The 23,024-nt window shown below is 39.2% G+C and overlaps 1 protein-coding gene across 1 annotated transcript; it reads right to left on the bottom strand.

Moving 5' to 3' along the window:
- Window positions 1-759: 759 nt before the first annotated feature.
- On the bottom strand, window positions 760-21,344 carry insyn2ab (inhibitory synaptic factor 2Ab). Its single transcript, XM_042502859.1, has 3 exons — window positions 20,179-21,344; window positions 15,598-15,669; window positions 760-1,153 (listed from the first exon to the last, which is right to left on the bottom strand). The coding sequence occupies exons 1-3, from the start codon at window positions 21,342-21,344 to the stop codon at window positions 970-972; spliced, it is 1,422 nt and encodes a 473-aa protein (XP_042358793.1). The 3' UTR covers window positions 760-969.
- Window positions 21,345-23,024: the final 1,680 nt, after the last annotated feature.

The raw sequence follows: 23,024 nt of genomic DNA on the forward strand, positions 1-23,024 counted from the left end.
ACCAGAAGACTTCTGCATTTTTAACAATTGTACCTGCCTCAAGAGGAGGGGCCCCAAACGTGTGTTTTAAAATTTCATTTCACAGTACTTTGCAAAAAAAATGCAGATATTCTAAAATATAGATTCTGAACATTATGACTCAGTGTAGCCAACGGAAAAGGAGAAGATGACTGAGGCAAAGTCGGCTGGCTAGTCTGTTGGTTGCACAGTGAGCTAAATGGCAAGAAAGACAGACAGAAAGACAGAGAGATAAAGGGACAGAGTTACAAAGAGAGGGAGGAGACAGGTGTTATTAACAAAGGCAGGCAGACTTTCAGTCGGACAGACAATCTGGGCAGGATGTTACCAGATAAGGAGAAAGAGGAAAGAAGAGACGGGGGTTATAAGAACAGCGCTGACACATTGCCATGTACTGTACTGTGTTTCAGTCTTTTACGCTTGTTCCTCTCAATAGTCAAATGTTTGTGCTTTGCCGGAGGTGGGGCTGATGTCCATTCAAAGATTATAGCTTCGCTCATAAAAGGCCCTCCACATGGCGCCTCCTCTTGTTGCCAAGCAATATGCTCTAAGGGGAAAAGACCACAAGTGCATTGCATTGAAGAAGGCAATAAAAAGACATAAATATAAAGTCAGAGGGGCCAGAATATATATAACATCCATCTTTACACAGCTAAGAAACAGAAATGTATCCAAAAGCTCACCTTGTGTTCGCAGGTGTGTGACTCTCCTCTTCAGCGAAACATGCCAGAAAAAGGTTTGAGAGAATTTAAAATGTTTTTTTTGTCTCTGCTGTCCCCGGGCTGACTTAATGTGCAGTCTCAACTCAGAACCCCAAATGAACCGGTTTCTGCCGTTATCCTTCCTCATATGTTGATTACTCCCTCTGAATATTCCCTCATCCATTTCGAGATTAACAGGGGTATTAATGTGCCCAACAAAAAGGCTGTTTCCAAAGCCTTCATGTTTTATTCAAAGGAACCAGAGTTTCCAACGAGCATGCTTTTTGGACTCTGTCTTGGACTTGCGTTTTGGGGTGGAGGTGAACACTTCATTGGAGTAAGGCAGAGCGGGGCATTGTTGGCTGTCCAGGGGGCAAAGTCTTTTAATCAGGGGTTGTAGCTTGTCCTCCTGCAGCTTGAAGTCCAGCTCAACACTGTAACACAAGCATAAGAGGTAGACTTTTAGAACATTTCAACTATTCGGTTAAGTATTGCTTTAGAGAATCAAAAAATAAAATATAAAGTAATAATAATAATGTAAAATGATGAGAATAAAATGATATCATTATTTACTATAATTATATACTATTTTTTGGTATATCAAATGAGAGTTTGTTTTTTATCTGATAATCACTAATCACTGCACAAAAAATAAAAATGCAACAAAATCAACATGTACAAGACAGTGACCCAATCCAAATTCCACTCAGTATTTCGTATAAAGAAAATAATTACATTTTTGATTTTTTTCATCATTACAAATAACTGTGGCATTATGTAAATAATCTGGAATTTAAAAGATTGAAATTTTTATAAATCAATGAATATTTGCGAGTAGATTTTGGTGTGGACATCTTTGTCCTTTAAGGTATAAAGTGTTTTTTTTGTTTGTTTGTTTTTTATTTCACTGCACAAACAATAAAATGTGTCAAAATGAATTTTGGTGCTAATCATAGACACATCCCAGAAAATTCCATTTAGAATTTCGTAAACAGAAAATAATTAGCAGCGACATTATGTAAAACAAACTGGCATTTTAAAGGTTAAAATTCTGAAAAATTAATAATATTTGGTGGTTGTGATCAGGACTGAAGTTGGTTACAAGATTGAACTCAGCAGAAGTGGAAAATAACATTAATGTGTTAATATTTTAATGGCGGTGTTTTGGCACAGACATTTTTTTGTCCTCCAATGACACCAGAGGAACTTTTATCAAAGGACGATGGTTTAAAAACAGGGATTTAATTGTAGATTTCTTGATTGACAGTAAAATCAAGTGCATTCATCTGTAGGTTTTTTAACTAAGGATTTATCTTTTGGGTGACTAAAGCATTCATGACTCAGTTTTTGACTTATTTTTTTATATTAGTAATCCACTGATGTCCAGATGGAGGCTGGGAGGGAGGCAAACAGTTCAAATGCACTGACAGACACCCTGGCAGCACATATCTCTTGCGGCACATATCCACATTTCAGAGACTCCGACGAGTAATAGAGTTCCTTTGCATCATCTCTGCATATTTTATGCACACAGTCAAAGGGCTTTTCCTGCATAGATTATATTTGTATCCAAAAAAAAAAAAAAAAGAGCCAGAATGTGGGTTGCTCCTGACATCAGACTTCCACATCCGCCAGTATAATCCCAGGCTGGTCATCGTCTGATTTTGTTCCGGCACCATAGTTGAACTCTCTCTCCGATTAAATCTCTCAGGCCTGGGAGAAATGTGGGGCTTAATCCCATCCAAATGAAACCATTGAGAGGCCAAGCAGACCCTGATTAACTGCCTGTATTCAAGCAAGGGATAAATGCATTATTATACACCATCTCCTTCCACTTTATTGCTATTGATTTGTAGTGCTCTGTTAATGTATTTATTCCTGGGGTATGCAATAAATTCTGAAAGCATCCAAGTGGAAATAAAAGAGAATGAATCATCTGCTATGTGCCTGCCAAAGTGACACTCCTAAACAAACCGTACCTGATAATAAAACGTTCTGTTGCAGTTTGGGTTTGGGGCAATTTTGATTCATCCTCATTTTATTTCATTTTTTCTCTCATCGCCGGCATTACTTAACGCACTGCATTTTTAAAAGCACAGGACTTACAAAGCTTATTCCTGTCATTCAAAGTCGGGAGGATTAAAGGTGGAAGGGAGAACTCAAGCTGCCGAATGAGATGACATCTGACACGCCAAGGTCAAACATGTGCTCCTTGCCTTGTCTGCAGGCACATAAATAGACGTTAGGGTACAAAGCTCGGCCTGATGGGGTAACAGCCTTGATGGGCAGTGTAATTAGTTCGCTGAAGGATATGCTGTACTCAGAGTGACATAATGAATCCTGGGAACTGTCCTCACCCTTAAGATAAGTGTCGATTGAGAACAGAGCTCTATTAAAGTCTTCAGGGGAGAAAGCAGATGGATGGCTGGATAGAAGTTAGGCAGATTTGGACTTCCCATTAATCAATAAGCTTAATTAAAGGAACAGTGTGTAAGATTTAGAGGGATATGGTGTCATCTAGTGGTGAGGACTGCAGATTGCAATCAGCTGAAACTTCTCCCAGTTAGTATACTTCTACTACTAGGTTTAAAGCGGGAGCCAAATTATTCACAGAGGTCTCTTCCTCTTCAAAACAAATTGACACAGGGATTAAAACCTGTAAAAACAAACACTGAGTAAAGCAGTTTCACATTAGTTATCAGTGTTTCACGGTTGTCATTCCCAACTTGTCAGTTTGAAACACCACCAGACAGCGTCAGTTTGAAACACTGCCGGTAACACTGTGATACAAGAAGTTGAAAAGTCCATAAAGACCAGGCTGGAGGGGAGGTGGTGTGTCCAAAACACCCTGGAGGGGACTGTTTGTTTCCTGTATGAAAGTTGTGCCAAACCATGATGTTTTTTTCTAATCTAACCATGTGCTTTTGTTGCACAAGAAAATAAATGCAAATACGAGGTGTTTTACAAGTTTGTTTTGACAAAGACTATTATTGATAGTATTTTGATGATACAATGCATACCAGGTAGAAATTGAGGGCATTCCAGAACATCAACAACCGATGCAAGAGACATTTTGTGCTTTCTCTGACACTGTGCAGCATGTTGCAGACGGGACGCAGCCCAGCAGCTGCTAATGTATGCTCACCTTTTCTGTCTTAACTTAATAATTTAGGATTCAGACATTCAGGAGGTTTTCATTGGGAGCTGAAATATCCACAGAGGTCTCTTCCTCTCCAAATCAAACAGACCCAGTGATCTAGACTGGTAAAACACTAAATAAAGCAATTTCTCATCACAAATCTGTGTTTTTCCGATGGTGCTTGTTGTGGAGGAGCTGCTAACTCCTGTGGCTGATGCTACAACTGCTTGGTTTGTCCGTTCTAGGCTACTGTTGGAAACAACGGACTCCGTGGATGAGGACCTGCTCCCTATTTAGATAGAAACGGCTCATATCTATATGTCTATATGGCAATGACAACACAATGATTCCTATTTTCAGGTGATTATACACTTAAGGAAACATATTATATTATATTCAATTTATGCCAATATATCCCCCTAAATGCTACACACAACCTTTAAATGAAAAGCAATTGAAGAAAGTACTGGGGCCTGCATGGGTTTGTGGCTGTTTGAAACCCTAAGTATTGATATAAAAAAGGGATTTGTTTGTTGTATCAAAACAAAAAGCTCTCTTTTGCACAGTGCCTTCTTCATTTTCCTATGTACTTTCTCCTTATTTCCACTTCAAATAAGAGCTAACACTTGCAGGTGCACACTGAATCCTTGACGATAAGTTTTTAGAGTAGACTAAAAGCCTTTATCTTGACAGAACTGCTGTTTCTTGCAGTACGTGATGCACTTGTTTTACATCTCTTATTCATATTATCTTTTGTTTGACTTCCTCCAGCTTTTATCTCTATTTGTATCTTTTGTTTCATATGCGTAAAAAAATGAACCTTTGTGTCTTTTACAGCTGCTGTTTCAAGAATGTTGACTTGACAGAAAGCAGAGCTGAATCACAGCGGCACAGTGCAACACACAGAATAGCCTTGGCAATTATTAAGCAATTAATCACTTGGCAGATCACTGCAATTACTGTACGCTGTGGACAAATGCCTCGGTGGGAAGCCAGAGGCAGCACTGTACGATGCGGGTGGCACTGGGGAGCAGGTGCTTCAGCAAACAAAAGCCCTATATCTAAGATCATCTCTGTACACAAACAGATTGAAGCGGCTGGAAACAGGGAGGCTTTTCTAGGGCATTCAGCAAAGCAGATTAATCATCTCTTTAGCTATGCAGTGTGAGTAGCTGTTGCTGTGATCAGTGGCGAGCCGTTTGTTTGTCTGCGGTCGTGGTGCGCTGAGCACCATTCAATGATTGTTGCTCCTGGGAGGGATTCTGCTGCTGTGAGATGTCTTTTTAGCACAGCATACTCTATTCATTCAGCAGTGTATACCTGCTCGCTGCTATTCTCTGTTCTTCCTGCTGCTGGCACCTTTCAGCTTAAAACTCATTTTTCCTCCCGTGATTTCCCCTTTGGCCATTCACAGTTCAAACTCACCACTTGACAAGATGAGCAGTTCAGGCCCGGTACAGTGCAACATCTTCAGAACTACATGACGGAGCATAGTAGATTGAATCACCAGAGACTGACAGTTGTTTCCTCCACCAACAGGCAACAGTTGAAGCAGAAACTTCCCACAGGTTATGTAAATTAGATGCTGAAACTCTTCCCCCTGTCATGTATATCAGATATAAAAGCCACCGTCGTTGTCTATTACATAGCTCTATGCTTCACAGACGCTCAAAGAAAAACCCCAATCTCATTAATGAGAACAAAACAGAATAGGCAATCTTGACAATTGTTCACCAAAACAACCATTGCTCTGCCATCTCAGCGTGGGATACGAGTGCTAATTAGCTCCTTGCGTCTCATCATATTGCTTTGCAGTTGCCTTTCCCTGAACTTAACTGTTTTTCAAAGTCATTGTTAGTTCCAAATTGGAAACAACTACATTGTATACTTTGATTCAAATGCTGGTTCTTATTCAACACAGCATGACAGGAATGAAATCCTTTAATGCTTTCATCTGAGCGTGTTTGTTAAACTGGGCTTCCTGCTGTACTTTGGGTTGAGTCAGCGGTAGGCCTCATAATTTGCAACTGATGCTCTTGTAAATCTTGTTTGAACTACACATGTCGGTAAGTACAACAGGGGAATATGAGAGCAGAAGGCGGATATGGTGATACAGTCTCCATCTTTGAGTGGAATGTTTTGGTTGCTTACTATGACCACTACTATTATTAAAGGAGATATGTATGATATCTAAAATATATCTGTGATTCAGAGTGTGATTCAGGTTGTCTACACACAACATTGGGGTGACTGAGCCAGCCGCTGGCAACTAACACTGCTAATTCCATAAACAGTGCTGGCAATGGCAACAGAGTTGACAGAGTTAAAGGTGTTAACTTGGAGGGGAACTGGTGGTTGGGAGCTATGTCTCGACACAAAACTGTGATTCTCAACGGTGTTATCAGTGGTGACTTTCATATAAACATAGTGTAGAGAGGAGGCAATTAGCTGGCCCGTGGGAAACGCACACAGGGACTCACATACACATGCTGCCGGACCGTCTACCACAACAAAAAACAGAGAAGCTCAGATTACAAGACCAGCAAAGATAGCTTGACCTCCAATTCCCCAGCAAGTGCAAAAAAGCTTCCAAAAGTGGAAGCCAATTTTTACAGTGGCCAAATAGTGGAATTACATTATACGATACCATGTGGCCCAAAAACGACTTTTACATATTGACTTACATGGCAAAAGAGACACCTGTAAATCAGTGATTACATTGTCACAACCCTCCCAAAATGAATCACAGTTTTATCCATTTGGTTTTGTAAAGTCTAGATAGCAGCATGATTAAATTATTTTATCCCATTTTCAAGTTAGCAGAGCGCTAACTTAGAAGTTGCCTCGAGTGTGCCTGCTCTAACGGCCACACACTGCAGTGGTGTTGACACGGATAATTTTATAAACAGCAGTTTACATATTTGGCTTCATGCACCACTAAGAAACTTTCATAGGAATGCTCTGGGCCCCACATCCAACACTATATCCAGTTTTCTTTATACATTCCTTGTGGCCTCTTTCTCTGGTGAGGACACCACTACCCCACTATATTGTTGCATAGCAAATAGCTGTTTGCTGTTGGATTATTGCTCCAAATGATGTATCAAGCTCATTTAATGATTTAAAAAAATAGAAAAAAAATTGTTTTATTTTTATGTATGCTTTCTGACTGCATCTCAGTACAATAAAGGTAAATAGAAATTAAAAAAAAATAAAACAGTACAATGAAATAATATAATGATGCAAGGGGTATGGTGATGTAGGGACAATATGGATGGCTAGTTTGTGATCTGCTATAAACTGGCAAGCTAATTGCAAACAAGCCTGCAAATTCGGAGCTGATAGCACTTGCAAAGTCCCATTCATTTTCCCATTGACACTATTATTTGACTCACAGTTGGAGCACTTCTATTGCTTTGGTGGGCATGAATCTCTCCTGAATAAATAATCAGAAAAACAAAAGATTAGGACCTCAGTAAAAAAATATCTGGTTCTTTGAAAAAAGGTAGAAGGTACAAACTTCTGTAAATAAAAACTTTAAAGTGGACGTTAAATCAGACTAACAAGGTGTAATTCAACAAGAAACATATGATCACCAAGCTCAACATCTTTTACATGTGCCACTAACTGCGGGTCGAAGCTAAAGATTAGAAAACTGATCTGCAATCTGCAGGTGAAATTAATTCACTTTAAAATTTAGCGTCAACAGCGGGTGATTTTAGACACTAAAGTACCATTTTTTGTTCCCATCTGTACCAGCGTTCTGAATTTGCTACCACTCAGATTCCACTTGTCCACAGCAACAGCGGCCAAGCCTCACTGATATTGTATAGCATTTAGACCTGTCTGCCATGCCAAAATTATGGACAAAACATGATTTCTCAGAAAAATGTTGAAATAATTAAAAATGGTAGAACAGTCCAAAACCATTTGTATTGCTTGATAAAACCAGAGTTATGTGATAAATTACATTTTCTTTTGCAATATGGGTAAAGGGACACTTTATTAAGGGATCCCATTTTTCCACCTGATGTGATGGGCAGTATCATTATAGTAATCCCCTAATTTATCGTCTTTACATTCACTCTCTCTCTCTCTCTCTCTCTACCCCCCCCCCCTCTCTCTCTTTAACTTGCTATATGTATGCCCTATTTGTTGCAGTGATGTATGAGATGCTGCAGTGTAAGGAGGGTGGGTGGAGACTGCCAGGGGAGAGCTGAAGTCTGGATAAGACCCATAGATTGACTACCTGAGCTCAGCAACTGCTCGAGTCCTGAATTTATCGGACGTACTTGAGATGCTGGACTGCTCTGAAATTAAGGGCTGCATCTCAGGGGCCGCTAATCTTGGTTACAGTTGAAGTTGCTGTCTAACTTTGAGGGGTCACATTTGGTCCCAAGTTGCTCTTCTTGGTTTTGATTTGCCTCAATGTGCTCAGGAAGGGGGTCACAGACGGGTTTGTCCAGCTGGGTAATCATTGCTGGCCTATCAGCAGTTTAACTCACTGTGTAAACAGATTATTATAATAACTGAGTTGCTTGTGATGATGAGCTGAGTTAGCTTTATGTGACATTAAAAAGCGCATCTGACATCAAAAGCAGAGATAAACAAATAAATGCTTTTATTTATTCTCTGTAAAAAAACATTCAGTCTTGGAAGAATATTAAACAGCACTATTTGCAGAATTTAAGATATTTATGACAATTGCTTTGGCAGACATAGATAGGACTGTGATGGAACGCTACCCTGCTTGCCAACTAAGACTCTATTCCTTCACTTAAAAACAAATCGAGTGGTTTGAAATAAACAACATTTAATGATACAGAGCACAGATGAAATGATAATCTTTCACTTTATTAGTACTCCGCAGACTGCGTCTTCAATGTGCTTTTATTACCATACCACATGCTTTGGTTTAGTGACAACAGACTGAGGGCACTTCTTTTTGCCATCAGAAATTGTTCAGAGTTTGTTAATTAAGCCAAGCTGCTTCACAGAGGTACAGAGTTGGCACTAGATAAGATCAGTGAGGCGAAAAAGAGAAACTCAGCTATAGGCTTTTGGACTTTTCTTTGCGCCTCTACACACTGAGCTCATTGCTTTAGTTTTACAAATTATGTTGCTGTTATATCTATAATGTTAGCTGAAACCCAAATGCACTCTGTTTTCACAGGCTTACATGACCATTTATTTACAAAGCTACAAATATTTTTACAGACCCAGTCTGCTTAAGACTTCATACTGAAAGCCATAGTTACTTACAGTAGTGGCTGAACCCCTAAAAAACAAATCAAAGGAAAGGCCTGTCTGATCAATAGGGATACAAATACACACAGTGGCACACTGCATTATTCTAGCTGTAATACAGGAGAGCACACTCTGTATATATGTGAATAAAGCCTATCGCTTATAATTGGCTGATTTACCTGTGTTTGAAAAACCTGCATGTACACGCTAATTTTGGTGGGAAAGGGGTATAACAGCCAACCATAGATTCATTCTCATTTGGTGTTGCCCCAATAGACTGTATAAATAATGGACATAGCTACCGTGCTGTCAACCATTGGTTTGTGGTCTACCGTTTCGAGGAGTTAGGGGTGGATCTGACTCACAGACTACGGGGACATCCTGTCAAGCAGCCCCACCCTTAAAGATGTATTTCGCTGTAAAGACGAACCTTACATAAAACCAGTCCGTCTCTGCAGTAGAAAGATGCAAATACTTTTCATAGAATAATCTTGGTTCAACCTTTCTAATGTCCATCATTGTCCATAGGTATCCACTGAGGTAGCGTCCATTTCTTCGCTAATATAAAAAGTCCATTTCTCCGATTTTCTGAAGAAACTGCCTACTCTAAACCTCAATGCAAAGGTCATACTTTCAATTATGAAGATCTCCTTGATTATGTCAATCCATTGCCTGAGACTTGGTGGTTCAGATTTGCACCAGTTCCTTGTAATCGGACAGGACCTTAACATCCATAGGTATTCCAGAATCTTGCTTAATGCCAGACATGTTTTTCCAAATTTATTGGATTTTTGGACACGTCCAAAGGATGTGGGAATGACTGCCGTTCATGTGTCCACAACAGCCTCCAGCACTGCTGTTGTGATGTGAGGCATAACAAAAGAAACGAGTCAGGTTTTTCCAGCCAAATTCTCTCCACCTCTTTGAGCATGTGGTTGAGTGCTGTGCCTCCCACAAGAACGCCACCCTCCTGTAATATTTCTGTGTCTAAATCTTTTTCCCATTTTGCTTTAAGATAATTAGTATCATTCCCTTTCTGTTTCTGAAAACTCTGGTATAGTTTGGAAATTATTTTTGCCCTGTTTATGTGCTTTAATTAGGACATTTATCACTGCATTGCCCTCCCTTGTTAATTTTATTTTTTTTTAACTTTTTTTGATAATAATCTCTGATTTGTAAATACCTGAAGATTTTTTTATTTTCTAATACAAATTCTTTCTGTAGCTCCTCAAAACTCATGAATTCGTTACCCAAAGTCATTGTGCATACTGCCGTTAGGCCCTTATCCCACCACTGTCAGAATCCACCATCATTCATTCCGGATTTGAAATCTGAGTCCAGGGCAGGCCAGGCTAGTAATCTAACATCACCTTCCATGTTGTAATCTTTTACAATTTTGTGCCAGATAGTCACTTTTTGATTAATGACTTCATTATTGGTATTTTGATACAATACATTTCCTTTACTTATTACTTTCTCTATCTTTCCATCTTGCACAGTAAAGGGGATACGATGCACATACTAAGGATTTCCCCTAGGCAGCAAAAAAATAGTTTCTTAAGTTAGTTTAGTTCAAATGTAGTATACTTGACCCTTGGCCTTTTGCCAGCCCAAATAAATCTGGTTATCCATTTGTCTCAGGTCCTAAACTGTGTTTCTGTGATCATATGGGGAACGGACTGAAACAGGTATAGGAGTCTTGGCAACACATCCACTTTAATCACCTCAATTGTGCCAAAGTCCATATTCAGGGCTGAGCATCATCTGATATCTTTTTGAATATTATTATCAATTTGGTCATAGTTTATGTTGAACATTGTGTCGAGTTCCTTTGCAATTACCACTCCCAGATCTTTAATTGTTTTTGCCTTCCAATTAACTTTATATTTTCCCCTTTTTTTTGTTCAGGCAGTGGTGCAAAGAGAGAATTTGAGTCTTTGTTACATTTAATTTACAGCCTGAGTATTGACCAAATTCTTCTAGAAGTGCCAATAAATTTGGGAAGGTTCTATCTGGGTCTTGAAGATACACAATTACATCATCTGTCTTCTTATTTGAATACCCATTAAATCACTGCTCTGTCTAATCATCTGTGCCAGAGGTTCAATAAAAACTGCAAATACAGTGGGTCTGAGGCAGCATCCCTGTCGATCTTCCCATCTTCTCTTCGCTCATTTCAGTAGTCTTATTCTCTGGATAATCATTTTTCGAGTTTTTCCGAGAATTTTTCGAGTTTTGCTTTTGGGAGCTCTGCTGCCACTCCACCATTGAGTAACCCGGCAAAATACTTTTCAAATTGGTGCTGCGTGGATCTCATATTACAGTTTGATGGTAAGCTGAATTATGTCCTTGAAATTATTTGAGGCAAGAAATATACAACTCAGTAACAGAATCGTAGTTTATATTGTATAGTTATATTATTATATAGTTTATATTTAATCAATGCTGCTTGGTTTTACCGTTTGATCTCATTTTTTCGGACTTGGATTTTATTGTGCAGGAAGCAGTAAAGCGCCTATTTCCTGTTTAATAACTTCTGCCATTACAGCAATACAGGGCATTAAAATACGTTTCTAAAAACATTTTAGGCGAGAATTAGGCAGTGCAGTAACATGACCTAGATTTATATTCGATCAGCACTGCCTAGTTTACTGCTTGATAGGATTTCAGTATGAGTTTGAGAGAAAGAAAGTGAGAAAGGGGAGGGTGTGTCTCTTGATCAGCTGTATTCTCCCTGAGGTGGCGGCTGGCGGCTTTTGCCGCCAATACAAAAATTTAGAAGTATAGCCTTTAATTTAAATAACAGCCCAAAGAGCCATCAAAACTTCTCCAAATTGCATAAATTTCGTCATTTGGAGGAGTTTCGATGTGGGGTGAGGAGGGATATCTAGAGACTGGTAAGATGTAGGAAAGTCTCCCACAGTTCGTCAACACATACCATTCACATTGTCTTAATACAAAGCTGGTTAAAAATCAGGAAAGTATTCCTTAAAGCCTTTGAAATCTGAGCAAATTGGCTCAATTTCTTTGAGCAACTTAACAAGAAATTATTAAAACATTACAAGAAAAGCCTCTAAAGCCTCTTAAACTGCCTTTTCCTCTAACATAATAATTAAAAAGTTTTCTTGACATTTTTCCCCATTTCTTTGAAAATGTCTTCCCCTCTTCTTTTTTATATCTTTTTTCCAGTATTTTTGAAAGAAAATAAACACATTTTCTCAGGTTTTAGAAGTTTAAATGCTCATGAAAGCTGTCTTAATGCAGCATTGCAAAACTGATGTTAATCAGTTTGCCTAATCGAGGCATTTTAGAGTTAATTATGAGGAAATTTGGGCCTACATAAAATGTAAACAGGTGAGCTATATAAAAAAAACACCCTGTACAGATGTCATGACTGTTGAAGTTAGCTTTAGAAACAAAAACAATTTTTTTGTACCAGGCTGTAATCTGTTTCTGAGTCAGCCTCAAGTGGCATTTTGATTTACTGCAGTTTTTGGCACTTCTGTTTTAGCTTTATTTTTCAGCCTCATGGAGGAACAGGTTGGAGGTGAAGAGCTTCATTCTATATAGGTGAACTCCATCAGTTTTTTTAAAGTGAAACATCATTTAGTCCAACGAGAGTCTTCACAGATCGGTGGGCAGACAAGATATGGAGGATCTTTTCAGTCATGTCAGACACCAGGTCAGCGTAAAAGCAACAGGCCTCAAAATTGTTCCTGCTGACGCCTGTCAGTGTCTCTGAGGATGGAATCAGATTCAGGTCCAATAAGTTGGCATTGCTGAGATGTGGTATATTACTGAGGAGTGTTGAGTCAGTTTTTTCAGCTCTTGCTGAGTCGAGGTGATCTCCCTTTTTTGCCTTCGGTTGTTGAATCTTATTCTTTGATGGTGACTCAGGCTCATTCTGTAGAGGCTTAAATCTGTTTTCCAGTTTTATTGACTACATTCCACAGCTGCTCTCTGTTTTGCACTGTTGAGAGTAGAAGCCGCTCTGCAGCACTCTGTCTCTGTTATTCCACTGTGGTTTTGGAGAAATATTGATGAAGGAAAGCCTTTTGCTTATATTTTTGCTTCGACTTAGACCAACATCAGACCAAAGCTCAGGAGAGGAACATGAAATAATGTTTAGCCTTGCTCCAGCAGCTCATGTCTGGGTCAGTTGGGGGGTTCATATCCAGTAGGTCTTGATTAGTGTGCAGCCCAGATCCAATATAGAGTGCATTGTGATGTTAGGTGTGTCCACTTCCCACCTTTTTTTCCTTTAGCGTTGCAATGTTTCAAGTCAACATGATTAATGCCACCTGTTCTTGAGTCTTCATTACTTAATCATTAGCATAATCTAGGAACTTTAAGTGCTAATTTCAAGACAAAAATAACAAATTCTGCAATGCCAGTAATGATACTGGGGGAAAATACTGAAGAAAATACCATAACAGCTTTCATCTGAACAGAGTGACAGACATAAAGAATGGTTTGACATGGATTAAGGTGCTGAAAAACGCTGAGAGCAAAGCGGTCCATGACTTTGATGGGAGTCGGTCAAGGGGACGTGACAGTCATGGAGATGAACGGGAGAATATGTTTCATTATAGGTGATGTTATAGTGCTGGGTGCAGAAGAGCAGGTTCCCCTGGACAGCATGTTTCATTGCTGACTCCTGTTGAATCACTTCTTAAAAGCCATTTTTTATAGACTTGCTTTTATGTAATGTGGTCTTTTTATTTATTTAACTTATTTATTTATGCTTTATTTATTTTATTTCCTTTTATTTATGATTGTACTATTTGGTACTGACATTTTGCATCCTGCATCTTGCATTCTTTTTGTCGCCTTGTTTTATTTTGACCCTAACTTGAACCCTTGTTTCATCTTGCTTGTGTTCAGTGGGACGGTTTAGCTTTCAGTTGTCGTAGTGCCTATTATGTAATCCATTTCTGCTTTTGCTTTGTTAGTTAAAGCACATGGAAAACTGTTTTTAAAGGTGCTATATAAATAAATGTATCATTAATATTATTATTATTATCAGACACTGAGGCAGCTGTTTTAATGTGAGAACTTTCCTTTTATGTTTTTATGTTGTAGGTTTTATTTTTTGTTTATTTTATCAGATTTCAGCAACACCCTTAAACTCTAAAATCATTAAAATGCAGACGTGATGATTTTTAAGTTAAACTTGTTTTTTCCTTCTGCAGAGAAAGACAGATTATCTGTACAGGACTTGTCTGACATGACTTTTCATGCGACACTTGTACAAGAACAAATCTGTGAAGCTCAATGATTTCTCATCCCCCTGTATCTGATATGAAATGGAGATCCTGCTTTCAAGATCCAATATGGTTTTACACCACAATCTGGGTCAGCTTGAAACAATGCGCTCGTCGAGGGAGAAGAGAGAGGAGGCATCTTGTAGAAAATGTTATGTAAAGCAAAAATCTTGAAAAACATGTCCAGAACAGGGCAGTTTCTCTTGGCAGTATAATTTTCACTGGTATGCGTCCAAATGTGTTTAGAATATTCAAGGTGTTGTAATTATCTGAAATTCATCCAAAATTACCCAAAATAACAGCAGAGTAAGACTGAATGGTCCTGCTGTCTCTATTATAGTGCGGTATATTGTATGAAAACAGAAGCAGAAGTTGGGAAGAACATCCCCTACTGCAGCAAACTCTCATATTCAAAAAGGAAAGTTTACATCTATAATTTGTGGTTTTGTTTTTAAGCTACTTTCATTCAGGCCTGCGTGGAGTCCCACTGTGCAAAGTGCATCGTCTGCAGTGTATTTTCCAAACAGCTGTCTGCTTCCTGTTTTAGAGAACAAGGTAACAAGCGGGTTCAGCGGTAGAGGCTTTTGGACTGAAATGGCAAATGACACGAGGTTACAGCTTGAGTGAATTTCCCACCTGCTTCTGAATCTTTTTTTTTTTTTTTTTTTTTAGCTCTGAACATATCAGAACACCTATAACACACAGAACTGCGCTGTGTATTTTGACAGAAATACAGCATCTCTTAAAAATAACAAACAGGAAATGAAAATATCCAGTCTTTGTTTCTAAAAAAGAACCTGACACGTTTTATGGGACGTTATAAAATTCTAGGTCCTTATACTGTCTGTGACAGGGTCAACTGTCTAATTCACTTCCCATTGCAGTGTATGATTACTAATTCATAACAATGAGGCTGCACATCCTCTAGAAACCCTTGCAAATGATACTGGAGGTATTATCTAGTTTATCATCCATCGTAGAAAAACATGCGCTCCTGCAACACCCAATATACTGTGCACGGTAGCTATTCTTGCAATATTCCTGATGCCTCTAACATTTTTCTTGCCTTTGTCAGATCACTTTGAATGTAATGCATACATTTCCTTTTTCATTTTCTTCACTGCACCATCACCTCTAAACATCTCCTTTTCACACCAAATCAAATTATCATAGAGAAAACAGCATTTAATGCAGCATTATTGGCACACTGGCTATGAAAAGGACCCACCTGTAAATGATGCACGCGCTGTTTCGACAAGTGTCACAATTTGCTGTGTCTTGTCCTGTTCGGTAGGTGAGCCTGTGAACAGAGAGATGAAGAGATATATGTGATCTCCAGTGACAGGCTCGAGCTTCCATATTTCAACACCTGTGGGCATCAGGTATCAGACAAAATTTGTTCAGCTTGTTTTGGTTTTTTTGCTGTTGTTTTTTTTACCCTAGTGTTGTTTATTCCCAACAGTTGAGAATGCAGCAGGGGCTCTGATCCTGCAGTTCTCTCAGATTTGGTTAATCAACTGTGCAGACTTGCTGATTTTACATAACGGGATTACCTCGCTTTGCCACGACAGAGTTTTAAAATGTGTTCTGTCTCTATTCTAAAGGGAAATAGGAAGTAAGTTGCAACTAAATGCTGCATGAATCATGTGTAATGAAAAATCAATACCTTTACATTGTCAGCTATACTGTATATCTTTTTTTATTTCTCATGAAACTCAATTGGCTGCGGACATAATGAACATCAAGGATCCAAACAAAGCAATCAACAAGACAAATTGTATGTGCTCTGTTTATGGCATAGGTACACAGCCCTGAGGGTTTGTTGTCTTCACTGTATAAGAGCTGTAATTTGTTATGTTGAAAAATCTCTACAAAGGACTAACTTAAGCCATCTCTGTAGGCAACACAGAGGCTTATGTGTACATATGTCAAGGATAAAATGCTAAATATACAATAGCTTTGTTTTAACAGTCGTCGTCTTCCATATCGGCAGTTTTCCATTCATATTTCTTTATGACATAAGCATGCAGGTCTGCATATTGTTATTTACGCCATAAGTCACTGCATGCAGTGGCAGGCTGCAGTGTTGGGGGATGATAGGAGGGGCTGCGTTAGAGCTGCACATGTAATTGCTTGCTGTCACAGCAGCCCTTCACCGTGTTGGATGACATGTGGAGGGGTTGGACCTCAACTGCTCACTATGACATGAGAGGTGACCTCATTGGGAGAGACAGAGAAGCGCGTGGATCGAAAACGATGATGGGAGCTCAAGGTCAACAAGTTCATCCGCTCTGCCCTGTTCCCAAATGAAGTCTCTCTGAACAGCTGTGAGCAAGGACAGTAACTCACGGCACAGACAAGGTCCACACGAGTGCTGCGCTGCGGCCCAGCTTTTCATGTACATCCTTGTAATTTAAAGAGCTTCGCTCTAATAATCAAAGGGTATTAACCTAAATTCATAATCACCGCTTGTACTCGGCACAAAAAAAAAAAAAAAACACTTCCTTTTCACATTCAGGGTAAAATGCTCATGACCTGATATAGTGTCACTGTATTAAAAAGCACAGAATGTCACAGATGATGATTTCATAGATGCTTCATGGGAAAAAAAAAATAACTGCACCTCGGAAAGTCGTTCTCTAAGCTGACTGTTTGTTGGCACAGATTCACTGCTGTGTTGTTTGCCCACGTCAGCTGTCCTGGGATATGTCCTGCCCTCGTCATTCCAGTTTTACTGTCCACACCCCCTGCCTACGTGCCTGCTGCTCTGCCTGCCTGAAAACTGCACGCTATTTTGTGTTTTCTTACGGATAACCTGTGAGCAAAAAGTGCAGTCAGATCAGAACACAGTGTCTCACGCTGCATGCTAGGCTTCAAATATTAAATAAATACTGTATGTCATCCTGTGTCATACACATGCTTTACATACAGAAGGCATCATTTTGTGACTCTATGGTGCAGCATTGTGTATAGCATGGGTAAAGACCTTCATTTATGCACATAATTTTAACAGTATTGTGGCAATTTTATCAGTACAGTATAACCTTGAGTAGTTGTGCCTCAACCATATCAATGTATGAACTGTTATTATGAAATATGAGGAAACGCAACAGACTAATATTTTGTGTGTATCTGTGTGTGTCTGTCTAGCAATCACTTTAAATAAAAACCTTGAATACTACAGTTTACATAGTGTAGTAAAGCTGGTCAGGGTTAGAAATATCCAATTAGGCTGTGATTGAGTAAAGACACAAGAACAGCCGTAAATTCATCAGTGCTTAACGTCAAGCGTCAGTGACTCACTTCTGCTTAAATCTACTTGGAAAACCTGAAGAGATGTGAAACAGATGACAAGCAAATACAATTTGTAGTTCCTTTTTTGCAGAATGTCATTGATATCTCTCCAACATCTCCTATGACTTCATCAGACTTAAGGAGATGTGAAACAGCTGACAAGTGTGTGCATTATTTTAAGTTCCTGTTGTGCTTTTATGGAAAATATTTGTAAACAAATGAGGGACAGCAAGTAAAATCCAAAACAATGGAGAAGTGGGATGTTTTGTAATGCCTATGTATAAATAGCTGTGTTACAGACATTGGGTTTGTGTGTAAAGTGTTCACAGAGAGACATTTACGCGCTTTCTGGCATTCATCAATATCTTAATAACTCCTATCTTTTTGTTGGTACTACCAAAATCTACACCTGCCTCTGACCACTCACAGTGCTTGCTTAAATAAAGGATGCCAATAAATATTGCTTGTGATTTTAAGAAAATACATTTTTAATTAATTGTAATTTAAACATGACAAAAGAGTGGAAATATAGCTTTACGCATTTAGCTAAATTAGTTGTCAATTAGCAGAAAAAAAGATCTGTGATGGCTGTCAGGATGTAGAGCGATTTGCGAGATCATCATACAGCCGAAAATACTGAGCCTGAGCCCAAACAAATCCGAGTCTGTGTAGGATTTTCGTAAGTATGTTATATATACATCTCCTCACAGATTTACAAACATTTCATGAATGAGACCCATTGCGCCTACATCCTTGCTGGACCAATAGACTATCATTCTGTCACTGCATGTACTGAAAAAAGCAGTGACTTAAAAGAATCACTGGACATCATGCATTTATTCCTGGTGTGAAAAGAGAGGCTTTTAGTTGTATTCATCTCAAAGTGTGGCTTTAAAGAAGGTTATCTGTCTGTCCAGCCATGCAAAAAAAGGGGACAAGTATTGGGACCATACTGTGGAAGGCAAGCTCTGCATCCTGTAACTGCACCTCTCTAATAACGCAGAAGGAACACAACACAGTGAAGGCACTATAGCAGGCACAGTTTCGTGGAGATGAAAGGCAAAGCGTTATGAGGCTGCACTAATTGGGCCTTTAAAACCAAGTTCCACAGAGCCACACTAGGGTGCCTTGTTCTCCACTAGATATGGATAAGACTTAAATACAATTTGCTTTGTGTTGCTATGGGTTTTAGAGATGAAGAACATTGATTCCTACAATTGTGCTGTGTGTGAGTCTGGATGTGGACATGGCTTGAGGACTTTATGAAGCTTGTTAATGCATTTTCTCCTTTATAGGTACATCTCTAATGAAACATGACATATAAAGAATCACTGGAGGTGCACTTGCTGCATTACATTCACACAAAGAGAGAGTACTAACATGTTTTGTGCTGTGTATCTGAAGAGCTCATGGTACCCAGAGGAGAAAACCTGATGACGTTTGTGATCCTTTTATGCTTCTTCAAGCGCCACCATGAAGTTGACTCTGGGGTTTTTATAAAGTTTCTAACAAATATCAGAAATTCTCTGCAGTCATTCATGATATACAGGATGAATTAACTCTAAATCTCTGATCCCCTGACCTTTTATCCAACGCCATCATGAGGTCGAAATTTCTGTTTGTCCAATACTCCTGTTTACATATAAATACCTGCAAAACTAATGCCATTCCCGTTGTCATTGTGAGCAAGTTTGCACTCTGATGTGAGTATTAAGCTCCAAGAACCACTACGTCTAAGTAGAGCCTCACAGAGTTGAGATCCTCGCTGCAGATTCTTGCAAAAGGATAATTCCTTTCATTTAAAATGTAGGTTTCATTTTTGTTGTTAAGGCCATCGTTATTGTTGATGTCTCCTTAAACAATACCCACTTTTGTCATCAGAACTACAGATGTAAATGTTCCATATGCATCTTTAAAAATGTCTGCTTTTGTTGCCACAAACACCAATGTAAATGCCATGACATTTTGTTAAAAAATACATGCTTTCAATGCCACATTGTTCTACTGATTGGCAACCATCTCACCTAGGTCTCATGCCATCCACCATAATTTCTCTCCTGATGGGAAATCATGCAATCTAAACTAGGTCACTTTGAAATGTTGATATCAAAGGTATGAAACATACAAGCGGTACATATCTGTGGTTTGCAGAAACGTACAATACATACATTTTCTTCATGCGACTGAGCTGGTAGAAACACCAGCAGTCAGACAACAATACATGTTTTAAACAAACCTTACAGCTGAATTAATCTGGAGGAGAAATCTAAATTGTGCCATAAATTAATTACCAAAAACTGCCTGTTGTAAACATCCATACTTTGGTGAGTACAATGTTATCATGACCCATACGAATAATAGCCAAAGCAATGAGACTCAAGTTGTAACACACTTGAATTACCCTTTAACATAGCTTTTTTTCTGATATCATATAGTAAAATGTGCATACATGCGTACAAAGTATATTTGGTTGTATGTATACAAGTCACTGCACTTTTAAGCTTACTCTACTCACCCTTCTCTCTGCGCTTCACCTTTCTCCAGCTCCTGAATAACTCCAAGTAGGACCTTGATGGTCTCCTGGCTCGAGTTGATGAGGCTCTCCATGGCCTGAAGCTGTGCTTTGATATCCTTGTCTCCAGATAAGGGCATTATCTGCTGGCTGCTCCCTATGCCGGGGGCCCCTGTGTCTCTTGGAGGAAAGCCCTCGTCCCCCCCAACTGTTTGCTGGAGTTTAGAGGAGGCTGACACATGCCTTGTCCGACACTGCCCTTGTGACTGCACAGAACATTTGGCACTATGAGGAAGTGTCTGTGACTGCTGTTCGTTTAGCTGTGTGCCCTTTTTCCGTTTACAGCTCACAGAGGGGCTTCCTAAAGACTCCACCTGTGTCAAAGAGTTCCACGCAACAGGCCCCATGCCCTTTGACTTGTCCTGTGAAAACTCTGAGTTAGCCAGCTGGCGCTTTGAGGAAGAGCCAGCCTCCATGTCTTCTTTGGGTAATCCTTTGTGTTTGGTCCTTGTCCCACAAACCTGGTACTCTGTTTCCCTTTTGGAAGGAGGGCTGCTCGGATGGCACTCTTCCGAGAAATGTGAAGAGTCTGGACAAGAGGGTCCATCCAAACAGTTGGCACTCGAAAGCAAATCCTCTGTATCACTGCTGTCATCAGTGTGGTGAAGCAATGCTTTTGTCTGGCCCACAATTTTGCCCTTATAATTAGAGGGCTCCCCGACAGGTTGTCCATCCTCCCCTCCTGTCTTTATGTCACTCAAAAAACCATTGTTTTGTCCTTTATAATCTTCCACCAAAGCAGTATGTTTAAATGTATGTCCCTTTTTCCTCTCAAAAGGAAAAGTCTTGTATCGCTTAGTGAGGTCCGGCGAGGTCTGGACACCCGTACTCTTGGTGACGTTTGGAATAGAGCGTCTGGCAGGCATGGTCATGTACTTTCTGTGCGTTACTTTGCAGGAAATGGATCTGGAGCGTTTTCCCCGGTACTCATTTTGAGCATCACAGATATCCTTAAAACGCACTTGTAAAGCCTTGTTTCTCTTCTTTACCTGCTGCTTGCCTGATTCTGGTCCAGACTGTGTATCGAGACTGTGTGATGGGCCTGTCTCTGAATCTGATTCATCTGAATTTGAGAGAACAACGCATTTGGTGTCCTCTTTACTCACCATATTTCCTGAAAAAAGAAAAAGGACAAAAAAAATCAGTGTTACTGTGTTATCTAGAGGAGGAAGTTAATCTATTATTCCACTAACTTTACACATGTGTAACATATTATCAGAATTTATTATAGACATAGATCCAAAATCTGAACACAAAATACAAAATTTATAGCACAATATTTATCAGTGCGCAAGGTTAAATGCACCAAAAGTAAAACATTAAACAAAACCCCTACACAACAAAGATAAAAAAGGATCATATTTCTTTTACAAGTCAAAGTCTCCAATTATACGGTATATGTGAAGACACTTGTAGTCACATAAATTGTTATTGTTGTTTCCATTCCCATTTCAAATGTTTCTTTAAACCTCACTGTTGCGTAACACGGCAACACAAGATTCTTGTAATTATTGCAACTTTGCAACATGCAACAGAATTTTAAGCTCTCTGTTTGGATGTTTCTTCTACCTTCAGGTAAACATCATATGCCACAAACAAGTGAGGTACATCAGCTGAAAACTGGGGATCTGAAGATTACTTTGAGATAAAGTTTAGCACTATGTGTCAAGTTTTTCTAGTCATACATCTGTAATAAAAACTGTGTTTTGGTAAGGTGCCTTTTCCGACTTTAAAGCTTAAAATGTTTAGAACATTGTGATGGAAGTAAAGGGTGGTGATTCACATGCTCAGCAATGTCTCAAAAGTTGTTGCAGCAGTTTTTGGGTTAGTACCATTTGTTACATAGATTTGCTGCCAAATTTGAGCATTTTTTTAATCTCTCAAAGGTTCATAAAAAACCTGCCTAATTCCAAAATACCATATTAGGTTACCAAGACCTTGAGTTTAACCATAGAAAAATGAATGCTATAAATTGTGTAAAAAACAAAGATGAGGAAATTTCAGTTTAACGATACTTCTGATGTGGAAAATACTGAAACACGTCTTTACTATCAATATACATAGGAACACTAAACATCCTCTAAATGCCCAAGTTTGAAGAGGTTGCGATTATCCTACAGGTCAAATAGGTCATTTATACAGTTAGATTCATACAGTGTGGGCTGACGTCATCTTACATTGAATCTACAACAGTCTCAGCTTTTTCAACTCTAAGACTGTTTAGGCAGCCCAGCATGCAGAGATATTCAAATACAACAGGCAAAGATGACACACCCATCATGCATGCAAAGAAACTGCATGGTTTTTGCTCTAAACTCCATGGGAATAATATGAGGTGTCTGTAAACTGGAGACTTGTGGGTACTCAAAAAAAATATTTTCCCTCAGATATCTCGAACTGAAAAGTCAACAGACCCCTGCAAAAATGGCCATGCCAGTTTTCCCTCGCCAAAATTTAGCTCAACTCTGGAGTGCTGTTTACCACCATCTGGGCATGCGAGCAGGACATTGTTGGTACCAACCAACTTTAAACTCAGTCTGCTACAGCCTTTGAAAGACAGTACTGTCAGCCAAGATAGCCACTGGTCCTGGTGTCTCTTAGAATAAAAAAACCAAATGTTTAATAAAATATTGTTAATTTTTTGTATTAATGCTTCAACCTGGAGACTTTCATGTCCATCCAAGCTTTACAGGTGCTCCATCTGTGAGCTACATTGTTTATGGAGAAAATGAATGGGAACTTTTTTTGTTGCGCTAACCCTTCTGCTTCACAGCTTATTGCTAACTCTT

This window comes from Plectropomus leopardus, chromosome 15 (assembly GCF_008729295.1).
Source record: "Plectropomus leopardus isolate mb chromosome 15, YSFRI_Pleo_2.0, whole genome shotgun sequence".
Lineage (NCBI taxonomy): Eukaryota > Metazoa > Chordata > Actinopteri > Perciformes > Serranidae > Plectropomus > Plectropomus leopardus.

What these genes read in the sequence shown, in the direction of transcription:
- insyn2ab (XM_042502859.1), bottom strand. Translation starts at nt 21,344, where the DNA reads ATGGTGAGTAAAGAGGACACCAAATGCGTTGTTCTCTCAAATTCAGAT. An exon ending in GGTGAAGCGCAGAGAGAAGG is followed by an intron (nt 15,670 to 20,178) that starts GTGAGTAGAGTA and finishes CTCTGTTCACAG; the next exon opens with GCTCACCTACCGAACAGGAC. An exon ending in AGCGCGTGCATCATTTACAG is followed by an intron (nt 1,154 to 15,597) that starts GTGGGTCCTTTT and finishes CTTGTGTTACAG; the next exon opens with TGTTGAGCTGGACTTCAAGC.